Source organism: Nestor notabilis, unplaced genomic scaffold (genome assembly GCF_000696875.1).
Source record: "Nestor notabilis isolate BGI_N333 unplaced genomic scaffold, ASM69687v1 scaffold16323, whole genome shotgun sequence".
In the NCBI taxonomy this organism is placed as follows: domain Eukaryota; kingdom Metazoa; phylum Chordata; class Aves; order Psittaciformes; family Psittacidae; genus Nestor; species Nestor notabilis.
Window position 1 is genome coordinate 4,182 of NW_009920721.1, and position 19,681 is coordinate 23,862.

At 42.4% G+C, this 19,681-nt stretch overlaps 2 protein-coding genes across 2 annotated transcripts; one reads left to right on the forward strand and one right to left on the reverse strand.

Annotated features, from left to right (window-relative positions):
* Nucleotides 1–1,581: 1,581 nt before the first annotated feature.
* Nucleotides 1,582–2,025, forward strand: RAB33B (RAB33B, member RAS oncogene family; the record flags this gene model as incomplete). Its single annotated transcript, XM_010010824.1, has 1 exon — nucleotides 1,582–2,025. A coding segment is annotated over one exon (444 nt), but the record flags the coding sequence as incomplete, so codon positions are not given.
* Nucleotides 2,026–15,157: 13,132 nt separating this feature from the next.
* On the reverse strand, nucleotides 15,158–19,187 carry LOC104402840. Its single transcript, XM_010010825.1, has 6 exons — nucleotides 19,062–19,187; nucleotides 18,114–18,173; nucleotides 17,321–17,452; nucleotides 16,315–16,461; nucleotides 15,446–15,506; nucleotides 15,158–15,261 (listed from the first exon to the last, which is right to left on the reverse strand). Exons 1-6 carry the CDS (start codon nucleotides 19,185–19,187, stop codon nucleotides 15,158–15,160), a joined length of 630 nt encoding a protein of 209 aa, XP_010009127.1.
* Between the last annotated feature and the right edge of the window lie 494 nt (nucleotides 19,188–19,681).

Below are 19,681 nucleotides of genomic sequence, written 5' to 3' on the forward strand. Positions count from 1 at the left end.
GGATACTGTAATCCTCCTCTCTATCAGTGATGCATCTATCTTCTTGCATCAGCAAACTTCCCTGGCACTTGGGTTTCCTGGTTTGTTTTTTTTTACGATCAACGTCACTGGTAAAACCAGTAAGCTAGGCAACTTTCAAGACACTTTCAATTTCTAAGTTTTACTGAAACGTTTGGACCAAAGTAATGCAGAACTGTGGTAAGGGGAGAACAATTTCATCAAGGGAAGATACCAGCTGTACCTTTCGTGAGCATAGATTGAATTTTAAATTTATCTATCTTCATTGTTTACAGAACATTTAATACTCCTTGAATTCTGAGTCTCGAGAAAAACTGTCATTCCTAGGGAGAAAACATTTCTTTCAGACATTTTCTGCTCAAAAGTTAAAAGACAAAGTGCTAATCACCTGCCTCAGCCATCAGGGATCAGCCATGCAGGACAGACAGGAAGCTAGGACTTGGCTTTGACAATTTGGAAATTGAATGCTGTCTCAGTGTTAACACTATAATTAAGGTGCGTGTGATAGAACCCCACACTAGTTTATTTCTTATGATGTACAGATAATCTTGCCTTGTAGGTGAACTGGTTCTGGCTGCTGTGTATTGCAGTCTCATGCCTCCTGGACAGCAAGGTTGTTAAAACACCTCTGTGCCCAATTAGTGCACTATCCTGAGTGTACTCCTTGCATCTTTGTGCTCTTAGCTTCGGTTATACCAGAATGAGTGATGCATTGAAAATCTTTATTAGCTATTACTTAATGTCTGCTTGTATTTCAAGGCTTGTTTTGTTTCAATCTGGATCCAAAAAATTTGAAAGCATTTCAGTTCTTCTAACTGTTTTTCTGTCCATTACACTTGACTAGGCTTCAGACAAATACGTTAAGTCTGATAGAATGATGTGTACCTGGAAATAATAGTAGCATGTTAAGATAACAGGAGATTTGTGCTTCCCCCCACTTTTTATGAATTCTTTGATAGTACAAACCACAATATGGTCCTACTTTAAGCATTAAGTTAGAGATTCAGCACACGAGGGCATGATTCCAGTGAATACACTGCAGAGATAGATTGCTTTTTTCTCTTGGTACTGGTGTTATTCATGCACGGTTTGATTTCTTCCTACTTTCATATGGTACCACAATGGGCAGTTAACTTCATGCTAAAAGCAGAACTTTGGGGGAGATGACATTATTTTGGCAATTAGAAAAATCATGTCATCTGAGAGTTGTGCTGTGAAATACCTCTTGTTTTTTCAAATAAAAGTGCTATTGCAAAGACTACAGGATTTGCTTTTGTAAAAATGTTTTGTAAAAACTGCTCCAGTAAACTTTTAAGAAATTCTTATTTGGGATCAGATTTCATCATCATTTCTTCCTGGCTTCAGCTGTGAGCAGCTTTGAAAGCAGAAGTTTCTGAAATTGTGTAAAAGCAGCAGTTTCCTTTGGCACAAACTTTTCAGTATGATTAATTCTGAAGAGTGGATTTCTGTGATCATGTGACTGCCGTAGCTACAAGTGATTTGTATTATTTTCCAACATGAGTAATAAAACGTCTTTTTTTCTCAATGTCTTTCCCTTTTCAGATCCAGCTGTGGGATACAGCAGGCCAGGAGCGCTTCAGAAAGAGCATGGTGCAGCACTATTACAGGAATGTACATGCTGTTGTGTTTGTGTATGATATGACAAACATTGCCAGTTTTCACAGTCTGCCGTCGTGGATAGAAGAATGCAAACAACACCTTCTTGCCAACGATATACCACGGATTCTTGTTGGAAACAAATGTGACCTGAGAAGTGCTATTCAGGTACCTACGGACTTGGCCCAGAAGTTTGCTGATACTCACAGTATGCCGTTATTTGAAACCTCTGCCAAAAACCCCAATGACAATGACCATGTGGAGGCCATATTTATGACACTGGCTCACAAGCTTAAAAGCCACAAGCCGTTAATGCTTAGTCAACCCCCAGATCGCGATGAAATACATATAAAGCCTGAACCTAAACCTGCCATGACATGCTGGTGTTAAATCATACAGCTGTCAGCTGTCACCCTGTCCTGTTTGCAAATGCTTCAAAATTATGATCTTGGCAAAGTTCTAGGTTTTGGTAGCAATTATAGCGAATCTCTTTGGCACTTTAATGTGGGGTTTTTTTAATTTCCTGGTGTAGATGTGCCCATCTCATGTTTTTGCACTTTGTAATTGTACTTTCAGAATTACTGAAGTTTCACTATAGATATACGGGAAAGTAAACTTGCAAGTGAAGTTTTGACAAAGCAATTCTACTTGAGCTCTTGCTGCCTGAGATTGTTTTCATCACTTGGTAAGGTTATAAATAGTAAGCCAGTTTACTAATATTTTTTGGTTGCTACTTGCATTTGAATATTGTTGGAGAAAAGTGTTTAGTGACAGCCAGATAGCTTGATTTTGGGGTCAGAGAGGGAGAGGTTTTTGGCATATGGAGGAATATTTGGTGGCTGCTAGCAAATTGCTAAGCAAGTACCTTTTGTTTTAAAAATAAACCCCAGGACTGTCAGGTGAAGTTTGGGCTGTCAGTGTAGGAGCAAACTGGTAGCTTTTGGCCTGTCATTCCACTGTAAACTTTGTCTGTTCCCTTATGCAATGGTAAGAGAGTTGAGAAACTTGTCCCTACCTCTAGATACTTAAAACTTCATTATCTTTTTCATGATTAGCATGTAAAACTAAACTATGCATTCCTTCTTATGGGAAGTACTGTAGCACAGGACTTACGATAAATTTGGGACTCCTCTGACCTTACTAAAAGTTCAGTGAGGATTTATTTTTAAAGATGCTGTATTTGAGTTGAGTCCCAGGGTAAGTAAAAACACTTTGTGAAAGACGTGAGTGAGGTCGGCAAAAGCATGCTGGTTTTCAAGGATAGGGGTTTCAGAGGATTTTGGTGATGATGAATGCTTCTCAAATACCTTGAAAAAGGTTTTTACAACCAATGTTTTAAGGATGAAAATGTTTAGGACAGAATGAAATACTTCCGAATACAAAATAACTTAGATCTTCAAATACAGAAACAATCTGCCCGATACATCATCTGTTTTACAGATTTTTGAGCTAAAACCTGCTTGTGTAATGTTATGGCTGAATGTGGGGCATCTGTGACATTACTAATGTGAGTTGGTATTGTGTTGGGTCAGAGGAGGGAAGTTACTCCTCTAGAACCACCTTCTGTGTTCTCATAACTGTAGCTGGTTTATATTCAGAAGGTCAAGTTTCATAATAAAAACGGTGCTAGGTTGCACGCACTTACATAGGGGAAATGTAAGCCATAGAATGCAGTCTATGACTTCATTCCTGTGCCATGTCAGACAACGTTTTCTGGCTTAGTTTTTGAAGGAATTGAAATAAAATTTAAGATGTTTTTGTATGCAGTGCTGACAGGAAACTAAGTGGAAGGGCCAGTTCAGAAGCTTGCCCTTGCGATCACATTAGAAGCAAATCCCTGAAACAAGATAACTAATACTATTTAAACTATTACAGTTAATAATATGTAATTCTATTGCAAGTTATACTGAAGGAAGAAAAATGCATTGACTTTTTTCTAGATTGAAAGCATTCAACTTGGTCTCATATGATTAAAATATAAAGCTGCTATAACCGTGACAGTGATTTTGTTTAGGACACATTTGTAAAAGGGAATTTTTGTATTCACTCTGAACCTTATATGACTAGAGTTTGGTTTACAGTCCTTTCAGAAACAATCAGCTTTTTAACACTAGTGTCCTTAATGATTTTTTAAGAAAAGGATTAATCTTAAATTTATGTGTATACTGTTGTAAATAAATATGGTTTACAGTCCTCTTGGACAATTTGTTTTTCACTCATGTCCTTAATCCTTTTTCTCAAAAGGATCCATCTTAACTGTCTGTATGGTATGTCAGCAAACATTTTCTTTTTTTTCTTTCTTTCTTTTCTTTTTTTTTTCTTTTTTTAATTAAAAGTAACAGAATGAAGAATTCCAAAGTCAGTCAGTCAGGTTGGGGGTCAAGGTAAGAAAATTATGTAGCTACAATGTTAAATTTGATGTCAAACATCTGCAAATCTGTTAAGCTTTATTTGAGTTATTCACAACCTGTAAATAAGGGCCCTCATGTCATTAGACTTGTGTGGAAACAGTGTTTAAATATGTAATTTTGTCTTCAGTGCAAAGCATGTTTCAGTGGTTCTTCCGTAAGGGTAATGTGGTCAGTAATGCAGGATTCAGTATGCTTCCTGGCTTTCAGTGGTAACGTGCTGCCCACGACATTGATGTAAAATGTACTGAATACTTTGTCTATGTATTTTCACCTTACCGAATTGTGAAGTTGGGTCATTTTCTATGTGTTGGCGGGGAGGGCAAAACACAATCCCAGAAACCTAATAAACTGGCTTTGCCACAAACTGTTGTCACTTGTTCTCAGTAATTATCCTAGGAATGACGATACAATTTTTTAATGGTAAAATCCATTAAAATACTATAAGGGAGAAAAAAGAGTTTCTAGTTTCTGTTTGTGTGGGTGACAGTTGTGTAGAAGACTGTCATAATACCGTCAGTGCTTTCTTGCCATGGCTCTGAGTTGTTTTGAAGCATCTGAAGCACTCACCTGATGATTCAGAGGCATGCTTGGGATTTATTTCGGGTCGCAGAAAACAGGGAAGTGATATGACAGTTATAAAACTAGGAATTACTGACTTGAAGGTATGGCAAGACCCTAAAGGAGTCTTCTCCATTACTCCTCTTACTCTTACCTCATGTGCAACGAAGTTGTGAGCCCTTGTGCAAAACTAACACTAGCTGTTTCACCGGACTGCTCAGGAGGGAAGCAGTATTCAGCTTGGAAAGGCAAGAGGCCAACATTCGAACTCCAGATGTGCCCCAGTATTCATGCAAATACTTGCTGCACGTTAGAGTTTTCCTTGGGGTTTGGGTTTTTTTTATGTCTCGCGTCTTCCTCATGATGCTATAGTTAAGCAGCATCAAAATACACAGGGTTTTTTTGCATATGCTGTGATCTCCCAAAAGCAAAAACTGCTGATCCAATACAGGATCTAATGTACATAGTCATTAAAGAATTTGAAAGATGAAATTGCTCCACCATTTATAAACCAGTAATTTTAAAAGACAGCTTTCCGGGTATAGTGAAAATATATAAAGCCCCCTAGTGAAAGTAGTATCTTTCACCTTCACCTTATTTAATCTCTAAAATATGGGTTAATGATCTAAAAAATCAGTTAAGCTCTGACTTTGATGGAAGGGAGTAAGGTTGGGAGTCCATACAGGAAAGAGGTGAGAGGCAGCCCTGCCTCCTCCACCTCCGCCCTCTCTAACCTTCATCACCTTCACCTGTGACTCATGGGGGCTTTCCCATGCAGAATCAGCAAAACTGAGTAGCAGAAAAGACATTGCAACCGTTTTCCTTCAAACACCGTAGCTTTGCATAAAGACAGAACTGAGCAGTGTAATCCTCGCTCCTAGACCAAAAATTGCTGGGTTTGTGTCTGTCTCCCATGATGTTTGCTCACGCACTGGGAGGACAGCTCCTCTCTTTTACAGCTGGTCATAGACTCTTGTTACCTATATGACACACAATTGTCATCTTTAAATCGTAACCTTGTACTAACATTTTCCCTGACTGATCATCTACTAACTTGCTGCTTTTATACATTCATTGGAAGTCATATTCCTTGTCCCCTTTTGGTGAAGATTTTCACTTCCACCTGAGTACGTAGTTTTAATAGTTTTGGGGTTTCTTCCTCCAGAGTCCTGCTTTTACAGGACTACCTTGATTCCCAGATAAAAAGTAGAGCCACATATCATTTTGAAGTAGTAGTAATGTTACTTCTACAATGGGAGCCTAGTTTTCTATGCAAATCAACACAAAACCTACTTGTAATCTTAAATCTAAAGTTGCAGATAACGTTAGAAATGGCCATTATTCTAGGACTCACAAAAACCCCACTGTTTTGAGTTCGAGGGGCTGGGGTTTTTTCTCATCTCTTGGCAGTGGATGCCTGAAGGAGGCTTCTCATTCATCTGGATGAATGGTGCCATCAGTGGGGGCTGTGAAGCGACATTGAGAGGGAAAGAATTGCTGCTGGTTCCCAGTGACGTCCTGGGACCCGCTGGGCTCTGTACAGCCTCCCAGCTGCAAAACCAGTGCTGCAGAGGCTGACACCTATTGAAGCACTTGCTGAAGGCAGCTCCTTGTAGTTCAGGATGATATTGCCAGAGCCCAAAGGCAGGCATGTAAAAGTTTCAAGCCATCCAGGGACACCCAGTGGGTTGCATAATCCTGCTCTGTGTATTATCTACATGCACTGCCTTTGCAGAAGCACCACCAGTTAACATGAATCTTGAATGACAGAATACTTAGCTAATCATTCAGAATGAATGAAAAGCAAATTTCCCAGCAATACCAATGATCATTTCAGAAACTCAAAATCCTTGCCCTGCCCTGCTCTTCTCAGCTCTGAAAAACAACCCGAAATGAATGTAATGTGACAGAAGCCTGGGGACTGAAGTACAATGGTGATCACTGACCATAAACATGGCTTGTAGTTGCAACTGAGAACAAGAATGTCAGATAGAGTCTCAGGCTGAGTAGTGCAGATGCTGACTGTATCTTAGTACCAGCAGAAGGGGTCCAGGCTTGGGCTGTGCTCACCTCAGTGGAAACAGCTGTTCAGTGCCTCTAGCTACATCAGCAATAAGCAGCTTCACCTGCCCTTGGCTCAGAAAGCAACCAAGCAGACCGGTATTAACCATTCAAAACAAAGTAGCCTGCTCTTTTGTTCCCAAAATTAATAAAAAGGTGAGGGGTCCTGTCTGCTTGCATCTTATTTTGAAACCTGTAGGGTGCACTTGGATCTCACAGTTTGTGTTTCCATTAAGAGATGGAGTCTGAAAACAGACAATACTGCTGTTGTTTCAAAATGTTTAAGTAAAAACCCCTCCAGAATCTTCAGGTAGTTACTTGCTCCTGGAAAATCAAGGAAAAGCAACTATATTTGACAACACTGAAGAGCTCAAGGGGCTTTTCTCTTCTTTTATCTGCCCATCATAATCCATCTTTCTATACAGTCAATTCACATCAGGTCCTAGTTTAGAACAAGGAACTGTATAGCACTGCAGCAGCCCTGCCTCTGTGTTTGAGAGTAAAAGCAGTACATCAGATAGATCTTGGTTTTGGAAGATAATGGTGGGAGGTTTTTTTGTTTCTACTAATACAAATATTTTTCAGTAGGAGGTATACAGAATGTCAAATAAATAAAAGGATAAGCATTGTCTTTCTAACAGCTTGTAAGTTCCTTTTTAGACAGACATTGTGTTTCAGATGCTGCCAAACCCCTGAAAAACAGAGGAGTGTAGCATAGATACAGCCATAAGCATGCAAAATCACAATGGTAAAATCACAGTAACGTGGAGCCCAGAGAGCCTGTGCAGTTACAACCTGTGTTTTTCATACACACATACTCATGCACACACACGCGCGCACACACACACACACACAGAGGTATTAAGTAAAAAGCAGGAGACAACTGGTGTGAATGTAGGCATATGAACAATAAGAGTCATAAGACCATGATCTTAGCTCAGTACTTCCTTTTGTTTGTTTGGGCTTTTTTATTTTTGACTCTGTGCATTGCCTCTTTTAAAAGGTCACAGGCAGAAAAAAGGCTCTGTTGTGAGGCAATATGGTAAACTCCCTCTCAGTGAATAGTTACTTTTAAAAACATCACACTGTTCACGTGCTGTGTGGACTGTTTTCCTCTCCCTATCTGAGTCTCGGTTGTCACTTGGATTGCAGACCCCAGGAGCTTTCCCTCAGCTGCCTTATTTCTCCAGGTCCCTGTGTGGCAGCAGGCTAATGTTGGGATGCTGGCAATGTGCAGGCTGCTGAATGTGTTTTAAACCCCCATCTTCAGCCTTCATGAGGGGGGAAAAAAAAAATCATCCAGAGCTTAGTGCTACCAAATGAAGCTGACAGAGCACAAGTTCAAATGAAGTTATATTGTCTTTTATCACCAGAGTTGAACTGGAAGTCCTGGCCTGGGGATGGTGGGACTGCTAGGATTTTCTGAAGGGTTAAGAAAAACCCTATACATGTCCATGGAATAGAATTTCTGCTTGCATGTGGCTAAATGGATGGGTGGCTCCAAATAGTGGTAGTAGAGTAGGAGAATGTGTATTATATACTGTCCATACACTTACACTTGTTCCTAAGCATTTAAGGTTGATTTCTGGGGGGCTTTTGGCCAGGAAACCCAGCCCCTGCCCCCCCAGGGGACACCCATTGGCCCTGCCTCAGCTGCCTATGCCTCCTCTCCCAGCGAAGCTGAGTGCAGAAGGGTGGAGGTACAGGTTGACGAGTGCTCTTGTGTGAAAGCCTGGTCACCTCCATACCCCTCACACCCACCCCTGTGGGGTGTTGAGGTGCTGCTGTTGTTCTTGTCCTTTGTAGTCTTCCAGCTCTCAGTGCTTTGCTTAGTCCAGGAAGGGCACACAATGAGAAAGAGATTAAACTGACCCTAAAATACATGCAACAGCTTTTCCATTGACTTCATATTTTTAACCCACACATAAATCAGAGGCAATGCAGGGTTCCTGGCTCCAGCAACTAAAGATTCAGCTGCAGATTAAAAAAAACATCTGCTAATCAGAGGGAGTTTTCAAGTTCCTGAATGTGATTATTCATCCTCATCACTAGCATGAAGTACTAACTTCAATAGTGAGCTAATATCTGAGTCACTGTGACGCTGCGCAGTGTTGGCAGCCCTTGTGATTGGTTTCTAAGCCTTGCCATAGTTGTGTTTTTCTCAAACTGCATCTGAAGCGAAATAATCCATTTCAAAAGTTTCAGCTTTCATGAAATAGGTATCTTTCATTTTTATGCATGGTGATACATGATATATAAATATATATAACAAATATGTTATATATATAAATTATGAGCAAATATGTATATGCATATATACATATTTTACATATATATATATATTTGGGGCATCATAAGTGTGTATACTTTGGCATTGTAATGCAACATGTTGCCAGGGGTAGGGGGATTATACAGAATTACAGCATTTTGTTACAGCAGTGACACAGTCCAGTGCTAGCATCTGCTTTAAATCACTGGCTCTTTTGCTTTATGGGTGGTGAAGGGCTGTGTGATGGAGCAAAGACTTAGGTCAATCAGGATTGCTAGGCTGCCTGCAGAAAGCAAAATGAGACACAGAAGTGACTCATATAAGATACGATTATGGTGAAGAGGAGCACCAGCCATTATCCTAAATCAGTCTCATGGTTACTGGGTGGGGGGGCAATGGCTTAACATTATTTACATGTACTGTTTCAGTATAAACACTATATATACAGCAACTGATCCTGATTTAAAACCGTATAGTGTACGGAAGTCAGAAGATGAAATATAAACCAAAGTATTTTTTTTGTTCTAATTAGGATGACATATAAATGTCATGTAAATTATAGAGAGTGCACATGTTTCTGGAACTAAAAAAAAAGCATTACTGCAACAGCTCAGAAAGTGCAAGTGAAACTATGTGGGTTTATAGTGTGCTTCAGTCAGATTGACCTGAAGAGGTGCAGCACAAAGCAGTTGCTATCTTTACAGAAAAGCTGCCAGGATAAGCTGTTTGCTTTGGTGGACTTTCCCTCCTCAAGGTAGAGCTAAGTCAAAGGACATTTCCCCATACTTACACACTGTTAGTGATGGAGAATCATGGAATCACATCTCAAGTTGGAAGGGACTCATAAGGATCAAGAAATCAAGCAGACTGACTCAAAAAATGCATGCCGTGCTCCGGTTATCTTAGGTGGGTTTTCTGCTGCCTATAAAAAAAGAAAACCTTCCTCCCTTCAGTGGCAGGCAAATACCACTTTCTGTTTTCAGAACATAGCTGTATTTTGATTACTCCTACACCCATCCTTTCCCAGCTCTGCATGGAAGCTGACACAAGAAACTGCTGTACTAGCACCACTGACACCAAGCAAAGGCTTTGGGGAGAAACTCTTGATTTATCAAGGCAGATAATTCTCCTGCTATAAAAACTAGTATCCTTGTGTAGTAAATGGCTCTGTATATTTTCTTTAATGAGCAAGACATGGAGTCATTCCCCACACAAAATATTTCAGGCAAGTTCATCTACCTATAGTGAAGTTTGACTTAAAATTTAAGTACACTAGAAGAGGCAGGTCTCCATAGCAAGCAGAGCTATGATTTTCTCATCCTCTGGCTTCTCACTGCCTTTTGCCAGCAAAGGGGAAAGAGATTTGTGCCCAGCAAAGCTGACTGCTTTCCACCACCCCAACCCTGAGCACCGGCAGCCCAGCAGCACAGGGGAGGAACTGTGCCAACCATGTGGACCTCGATCTTGCAAAGTGCCATAGAGGTGAGGAGCAGTGAAGCTAAACCCACATGCTGGTAGCAAAGTGTCCAGAACACACCACATGAGTCTGAAACCATTCATATTACTCAACAAGGATGAGAAGAAAAGCAAAATGTTCCTGTCAGAGTGCTGTAGCAGTGTTGGATTGCAAGACTGGAAGTGAAGTTACAAAAAAACCCAATCCTGGACAAGCTAGTTGTCAAAAACATACCTAAAACAGTTCTCTGATCCTCACCATGATGAAAAGCCCTCCTCTTCTCCACCTCCTCCAGCACTTTCTAGGGGGAAACAACCAGCAAATACTTTGCCCTTAGTTGAACATTAACTCATGGAACCAGCTTCCCTGATTAACCTTCTGATTACGCCCTGTGATTAACACTGGCCACTGCTGATGGAGAGGCTGCCAGCCTTCGCTTTTATAGCCTGGGGATTCTGTGTGCCTTGTTCTGCACCTCAGGGAATTGAGTGATAGATAGAGCTTACTCAAGATAAAAAAACCCAAACATTTTTGGATGTAGATGCCTTGTCTTGACTTAATACAAGTAATACTAACACAAGGTGAGCACAAAGTGCTTGGTGTCTTTATAATTCTGTTGTGCAGGATCACGTAGCCATGGTCCATAACCCACGTCAGAAGCGAGGTGCCTGCAGGCTGCTCCGGTTAGATCAGCGGTTTCTAATACACCCAGTGGATGTTTGGCCTCAGGGAGATCTGAGGCATGTTTGCATCTATCATTCCACTTCAAAATGACAAGATACTTCCATTTCTTAGCAGCAAAGCATGAGGTGCCTGTGACTAAGGTGCAGCAGCCATGTGAGCAGGGTGTTTCAGTGGAGAACAAGCTCCCTGTGTTACACTGTGTAACTGTACCTCCCCACAGCAGTCATGGGCCTTTGCCCACCCCAAAGGGGAAATCTTGCAGTGCTGGGAAGGAATGGGGAAGTTGGCTCAGTTCCTGGGATCTTGCCAATGAGGAAAAGTCTCTGGGCAACAAGTAACGAGGCCACTTCTACTGGAGGCCTTATGGATGTGTGTTTGCACAGTAAATAAAACTCCGTCTGACTTCCATCAGCGAAAGCTGACACAAACCATGAAATGCCCCTGCAGATACGGGCAGGCTCCGGGAAAACACTATAACTAGCATGTGGAACGGGCTGCTAAATATAGCTCTGGAAGTAGCAATCAGGAATATATTTTCTGCAATGCTAACCAACTAGAGGGAGTGGCATTAGGCTGGTATTCAGTTTCCACCAATTCCCATATTGCAGCTGTTTCATTCCTAGCAATTCCTTTTTTGTAGAAAAAACTGTAGAAATTGTGTGTCTGTGAGTGATCTTAGGTGCTGGTATTGCGATAGTGATGCTACGATTGCACCACTGGAAGGGCTGTAAAAAGCAATACAGCCATCAAGGGCTTTAGAGCTGCTGCTGAATCAATTACTTACATTTTTATTTAGAAGTAGCATAGAGCATACTTCTCTTTTACACACTCATACTTCACTGTCCGCTGGTAAGGTTGTTTCACTGCCAAAGGAGATTCTGCCACAGTGGCAGAGGTATCACAAAAGTGTTACAGGATGGAAAAAGAAAAGGCTCTGGGGAGACCTTAGAGCAGCTTTCAGTGCCTGAAGGGGCCTACAGGAAATCTGGAGACGGACTTTTTACAAAGGCGTGTAGCAACAAGACAAAGCGGAATGGATTTAAGCTGACAAAGGGGAGATTTAGGTTAGATATTAGGAAGAAGGCATTCCCTGTGAGGGAGCTGTGTCGATGGCACAGGGTTCCGAGAGGAGCTGTGGCTGCCCCATCCCTGGCAGTGTTCAAGGCCAGGTTGGACGGGGCTTGGAGCAACCTGGTCTAGTGGAAGGTGTCCCTGCCCGTGGCAGGGGGTTGGAACTGGATGAACTTTAAGGCTCCTTCCAACCCAAACCATTCCATGATTCTATGATTAAGATGCCATCGATCAGACACTTTCCAAGCTGCCCAGGGGAGAAAGGTCTGGGTACCTGGCCCATGTCACGGAGCTGTGCCAGGAGGCCCTGACCTGGGTCAGCTGTGGTTGAGTCTGCCCCACAGGACAGCTATGAATTTCATACCCTCCTCAGCTCAGGAGTTACCCTTCTGAACCAACAGAAACAGCACTGCGTTCAGCAAGGACTAGTGACATGCTCTCTGTGTGCCTGCAATAAAAGCAAATTGCTCTGTTCAACCAGCAGTAGAACACTGTTGAATTATACCCAGTACCTATCACATCATCTCATTCTGTAATGACTAGTTACAGAACAGTATTTCTGGATAGGACCATAACTTCCGCCCAGGAACAATGCAGTGGCTGAGTGGTGTGTTTTAGCAACAAACTACCTCCAGCAAGTTTCTTATTCCAAAGGCAAAATCTGTTTTAGACTAAAGGAGAATCAAAGCCACACTGCTGCTAGTGGTTAGGAATCACAATAACCTCTTGGGGAGTCTTTCCTTTTATGTGCAAGAACAGCAGTTAATGATAATCAAGGAGAAAAACCCCAACATTTCATCACAGACTGTTTGGAGTTATGCCAGAAGCATCTCAGGAAGTGGAAAGTAATCAAGCTCAGTGCTTCAATGCTTGCTGACAGGTACTATAGACAAAGAATAAAGGCACAGCTTCATTTTTTGAATTACAGTGGTTTAATTACTTCAACATAGTAATTAGTTTAATACAGTAATAGACACTGATGCCTTCAAATGGACATCCACAATGACAACAACTGTATTTTGGTTGATGTTGGCAAATACGTGAAGGTATTTAGAACCACAGCCAGAAAGAATCTGACTACTGTGGCACGTAGTCAAACTGCCAGTTGCCAGCATAGGACCTGCACACCAAGTGAAGCTGCTGGCCTGAGCACTGAGGGATGGGGGCACGTCCCCTGGCCAAAGCCAGGGCAGAAGCAGTGATGTATGACCAGAGGAGGGCTGCAGAAAGAGGCTCGTAGTTGGGGGTGCTCTCTTGATCTGAGCACCTTTCTTTATAATCCCAGCCATTAATAACCTTCATGGTTCAGGTCAGTAATGGAGATGCTTGGTAAGCACCTTGCATATAAAGGGGTGACAGAGTCCACTAGAACTTCCTCAATATGCTGCTTAGGGTATTTGTCCATTCAATATTACAACAAGTTATACAAAATACCTTCAAATATAAACTCTTCAAAATGTAAGATGTTTAGTCCTAGGAATTCTACAGAGAATTTAATAGAAACTGTCTGTCCATCTCTGCACCTCACTGCTCCAAGAGATTATGAAGTTGGGCAGGGTTGCTAACTTGCATATGCCAGGATGAACTGCATACTGTAATGTTAATTTTTGATGACGTAGCTGTTGCAAGCTGGTTTGGAACCAAGGGCAATTTAAATGCACGTGTGATTAAGCATGGACTCAGAGGACTGCCTGGCATTTTGCCTGTACAGTGCTTTTCATCAGGTGAAGGTCTTCGTTTAGATGTCATGGTCCCTTTACTAGTGTTAGGAAAAAGACCTGTCTCTAGGAAAAAAAAATCAGGAGCAACTTAATTCCCTCTTCTCTTAGGAGCAAGAAAGGTACCTTATATGCTGCAATAAGATAAATCTTATCTGAGAACATTCCTGGGGTTACATGCCTTATGGTGGGCACGACTTATCCTACTACTCATAGCACTTCCTCAAGCTGGGAACTTTCCAAGCCCTGATTGAATATACGTGCTGCATTAATCTACATCATGAGATAAGTAATCTACCACTTCATGCTCAAGGCCTGCAGGCAAGATAATCACTCGGCAGACACCTCTAAGCCTACCTGAAAGTGAATCATAAAGTACATATGGAAATTCTATGCACCTCAGGAGATAATGGAAGCTGGCTGGAAGCTGCAGTTCCTTGGTCTAGAGGACCAAGAAGTCCCCTAGAGAACCTCCAACAGAGGACCTTGGTCTAGATCTGTAATAAATTTTAGTAGAATGTGACCCAAAATAAGCATTTTTAAAAACTTGCAGTCTCCAAAGTTGAAGTAGAAAAACCTGAGTTGAATTCAGAGTAATGTAAGTTATTCTGTAAGAGGAGCTATTGCAACTCTAGTTCCTACCACACTCTAGCATTACACTTCAGCACTAAAACTAATTGCACCGACACATATACAACCCACAGAATCCTCATTTTGATGGAGGTACCTGAATGGTATTAGCAAGGCTTCGTATCATAAACTTCACCTGCCCACATCCCTGACAGAAAGATGTGGAAAAGCACTCTGAAGCTCAATAATGAAGTGGGTCCTTCATTATTCTTCATTCACTATCACATCATCCAAATAATTCATTGGGTCAGAGGGAGAAACTGAAATAGCAGTTGGAGGGGGGAAATAATCCACAACCAGTTTCTTTTAAAAATTACTTGTATTTAATATTTGAATGCCTGACGCTAGCACTGCTAGACAAATTGCACAATGAATTCTAGTGGAATAAAACATGATTTAAGTACACAAGTTGGAGGAATAAACACTCACACTTTCCAGAGGCAAAGAGGTATTTTAACTATACAGAGTCTGACTGTCCAAAACCATCTGCAGATCTTCCCATTTGTGATCTTTGATGAACACTGATCATTCAATAGTTCTCTCTTTCTGTGTGTGTTTTTCAAAAGGCCATGGAAAAGTGCATAACCGTCTTTAAAGATGAAAAATTCCTTGCATCTGTCTTGCCACACTTAGACTAGTAGCTCTAAAATGTTCAGCCACTCATTCAAGCCATTCTGATATATGGTGGAGGTTTGGATCCATCTTCCTCTGTATCTAAGTCCTGCGCTGGAAACTGATCTGGGAAGTTAAAAATTCTGCCCCCAGGGCCTGTGTGGGGAAGGAAAGAGGAAAACACTATTAGACCTGGGGTAGGCACTTGCACAAAGTCCTGAGTTCCTTCTGGCTCAGAGCATTTTGGTTATCAGGATTTTGGCTTGGGATGTAAAGCTTACTCAGGATGTTCCTTCAATATCCCTGGTGAATATATAAATGCATGGAGGGAGCTACTCACTTTGTGCAGCACAAATCATTTCCACAGTCTGATTTTGGTCCTCACTAGGTTGCAACCATTCCTATGAAGGAAACAATGCCATCAAAACCCTCATCTGTGAGTTTGCTCAAGAGACATACCCGAACTCATTTTGAAAGTCTGTGTAGTCCACCTCTCCTAACAAGTTTTAAAGTTTAAAGCAGCTTCACATTACACACTTGGTATCTTGAGTCAAGAGCAGCTGCCTTGTAACCTGTACCCATGAATTCCTTACCAAATGAGCTGGTTGGATGTACATGTTTAATACAGCATCAGAATTACTCTAGCAGAGAAGTAGCTGGTATGTACTAAGCTTGCTTAGCAGAGACAAGTGGTATGTGCCCCATCACTAGAGTCAGAGTCCTCATAAATTAGCAGTAAAATGTGGTGTGTTGTCTCTTGTCACCCCTATGATTCACACACAGTACAGAGAACATTTCTATTACTGAATTTGTAGTTTGAGGGATGAGGCATCTCTCTATGTAAGTACCAGTAATTCTCTGAAATGCTGTACCAGGAGCAATCATTGGTTTAAGAGTGAGAGAAGAAGGAGTAGTTTTCGAGGAGAGCAGGAATTCTTAGGAAATGGGACCACAGCAGCTTTCAGTACTAATGGTTTGGAAAATGGAGATAACTTACGCCAGGTCTTACACAACAATGTAAGTAAGAAAGGAAAGTACAAGAAGTATAACACCCTTCTAACATGCACTTAATTTCTTAGAAGTAGCCCTGGATGACTGAGGTAGAGCTGAGGCTAGGTTTATAGAACAAAAACACATCTTCTCCCCAGTTTCTTCCCCTCCCACTCACACTCGGTATCACTAAATGGGTGCCCTGGACTCCTCACTCACCATCCCAGTTACACTGTCGTAGCACGAGCAGTGTGGAAGACTCCGGCATCCCAAGTAAGCCACCAGCAGCACAACAAAAGCACTGCAGACAGATGCAGCTAACATGGCTATGTTAGCGCCCTTGACTACTTTATTAAGTACGAACTTCTGCAAGCAGAAAAGGAAATGTTAAAGCCATACTCAAGAAGTGAAGCTCTCCACCAAAAAATCATTCTAATGACTGCAAGAATGCTGCAATTGTATTGTAGGAGACTGATTCAGAGTGAGTGTTATTTAAGGCTTCTTTTCCTGTGCTCTGAAGAACAAGTTAAGTGTGAACCTCAAATAGTTAAAGAGCAAGCAGTAAAATAAGGCTTCTCATTAAATGTACGCAACAACATCAGGTTTGGAAATAGCTTTAACAATAAGTAGAAACCCAAGGAATGGCTGCTTCTCTTCACACTGAGAAATGACTTCTTGCTATACTGCACCTTAGCAGCCTGACACTTCGATTTGTCTTGCAATAAACTAATGGGCAGCTTTATCTACCTGGAATGTCTTCATCCCCACAGGGAGCCATCGCTTGTACCAGGTTTGAGGTACAAAAAGTCTAACTCATTCCTTCTTTTCAGCTTTACAGTGGAGGATACCCTTGAAATAATACCCAGTTTTAACTAGCTGACCTGTAACTGCTGTAACTTTATCACAGGCATCCAGACGAGCTGTGCATTAGTTCACATAGCCACTGATACAAGCCATGCTGCAGCAGCAGTGAACAGCAGGAGCTAGCTATAAAATACTTAACCTAGCCCTGCACAGGCTTTGTGGTTTTCAGTACCTAACTCAATACCTAAATGTAGACTTACCCCAATTATTTTTAAACAAACAAGTGCCCTGCTGCAGGCACCACTTCAAACTCTGATTTAGGCAGCCTGGAAGCCTGGTTCTGTTTCCAAGTCATGCCTAGTAACGTTTGCAGGTTAAGACAGTCACGTTCTCCCGTAATAAGCATGATATCAGCACTTACAGTATGGGTAACATGGACTGGGGCAGAATTCAGCTCCTCCTCTTCCCCATAGTTCAGTGTGAGTGAGCTATAAACTATTATGATGAGGATGGCAACATAAGAGATTAGGGAAGAAACTATCAGCACATTCACCTAGACAGAGAAATTAGCAGAGAGAAAGAAGGGGAGCAGGAATTAAAACTATCCTCTGGCAAATCCACGCAATTAATACAGACCAAAAGTTCTAACAAGCATACTAGTCTTTGACCTCCTGTAAACACTGAGAAGGACTCAGTAGCAACAGTCACTTGGAAGCGAAACACAGAGCCGTAAAGGTTTCCGTGATACTGAATTTCTGAGCTACAATTGAGTCACAAATCTTAACCACAGGAGCTAACTGGACTCAAAGACTTTGTTCTTAGAGATGTCTTAGAGACAATATCCCCACCTTGGAATTTACATGGCTGGAGAAACCTGCCTAGGAAATGCAACCCAATTAACTTGCTTCCTATTTTAGTGTACATGATTCTTAATAACAGGAAGAAACACCAAAAGAAATGCATTCAAAAGCAAGTGGTTTTAGAGATTTTTGCTTGTTATTAGAGCCAGCACTTCTCCGCTGCAGCAGAAAGCAAGGCAACACTTCATCCTCCGTTTGCTTATGAATGTAGCAGCTTTTATGGAGCTAACTCGAGGAAATAAATAAGCTCTCAATCCTGCAGAAGGACCAGCCAGCTCATTCCCTACCAAAACTGTTTTTGATTGTCCTGGCAGTTTGCCCTTGCCCCGTACACACACCACCACCTCATCTTACGAGAACTGGGTTCTTCCGCTGAGAAGAAAACAAAGCCAGGAGGCCTGGGACTCCCATCACCTGCAGGGCACAAAAGGAGTTGGTAACTGGGAGGCAAGTATCGGATTTGGAAGACAAACTATAACAGAGCAAAAGAAAAGCCCTCGTTTTCCAGGCTTGGATCAGAGTAACTGTTAGGTCAGAAATGGAAAGAGAATTGCTAGTTTCTTCTGCTTTCCTCTGCAGCATCTCTCCTGGCAGCAGGACACTGGGTGAAATGCATCTTACCCACTCGCTACCCCCACTGCAGCAACCTACCCCTCGCATTACAGCTCTAACCACACAACAGAACTGATTAAATAACTCTGATCGAAGCGCTAGAAGTGCACGTTGCTTTCCCAAGTCCTTATGCACCTTGTAGATGGAAGAAGGTATTACTGAAAGGAGATGGACAGCCTGTAGATGGAAGAGCTTTGGTACAGCTCCCTTGTGGTGTGGCTCGATAGGGTACCATCAGGGTACAGAATGCTGGGAGTGAGAATGCTGCTGCCTCCTCCTTGTTGTGGTACAGACAATTAGTGGCACCATGCTGTGGGACACAGCTTGTCACCCAGATGTTCATCTACCTGATGTGAGAATGAAGAATTCCCTTGTCATCTTCAGTTGCTTCTCCGTGGTCTCATGCTTCTGCAAAAACCCCTGTCAATTGCCACTATGCCCCATTTTCTACGTTATCCAGTAGAAATATGTATTAATACATGTTTTATTTTATCAGCTGCTTCAGAGGAAAGTTTGTTTGCACCCTCCTGCCTATACCATGGTAACTTCTATTATCTGAGTACAAAGCAGGAAATCAGGGAAGAGGTGGTAGGAAGTCCTGGCCTCCCTCCCACCCCCAAGCCAAGCACCTGCAGGTAGCAGCAAAGGGAAAAAAAACCACAAAGTATAAAAAATAAAGTGCAACTTTACCATCCCAGCCCAAACTGGAGCTCTAGTTATGCTCAGCTGAGACTCAGTTCTGAAAATGCCATCTATGAGCCCGCTGACGATGCACACTGTGCTGAAGGCTATCTGGAACAGGCCCAGCAGGACCATGCTCCTCTGGTTAAAGATGAAGTACCGGTAGCGATCCATTCCGCTTTGATTCACACATAAGGCCCCACACGTGGAGACTGGAAAGCTGCGCCGTGGCGCTCCAGCAAAGCGGAGACGAGCTTGTCCTAGGCAGGAGAAAGAAGGAAGAGAAGCATCAGCACCCAGCGAGCACCGGGGACCTGTGCCAGGCTGGACAGTATGTTCACCGGGGGCAGAGAGGTCACCTCCTGCCAGGGAGAGGTCTTTGAGAAACGCCTCCCGCTGCTGTGGGCAGGTGCCCGGGACACCACCGTTGAAGTTTCTGGATGGAGATGTGCCATCCTCACTTCAGCCCTCACCCATCGCTAACCTCCTTCCTTCGGGGCTTCGCTCCCTTCAGAAGACAAGCTCCGTGCCTCGCTGGGAGCCGCTGATCCTCGGCAGGGAGATGGTGCCGCCGGCACCCCAGACCAGATGCTCCCCGTCACCGAACGCCTCCCGGGGGTAGCTGCAGC

What these genes read in the sequence shown, in the direction of transcription:
- LOC104402840 (XM_010010825.1), bottom strand. Translation starts at nt 19,187, where the DNA reads ATGGTCCTGCTGGGCCTGTTCCAGATAGCCTTCAGCACAGTGTGCATC. An exon ending in CTCCAGTTTGGGCTGGGATG is followed by an intron (nt 18,174 to 19,061) that starts GTAAAGTTGCAC and finishes TGTGCCCTGCAG; the next exon opens with GTGATGGGAGTCCCAGGCCT. An exon ending in CAGTCCATGTTACCCATACT is followed by an intron (nt 16,462 to 17,320) that starts GTAAGTGCTGAT and finishes TTCTGCTTGCAG; the next exon opens with AAGTTCGTACTTAATAAAGT.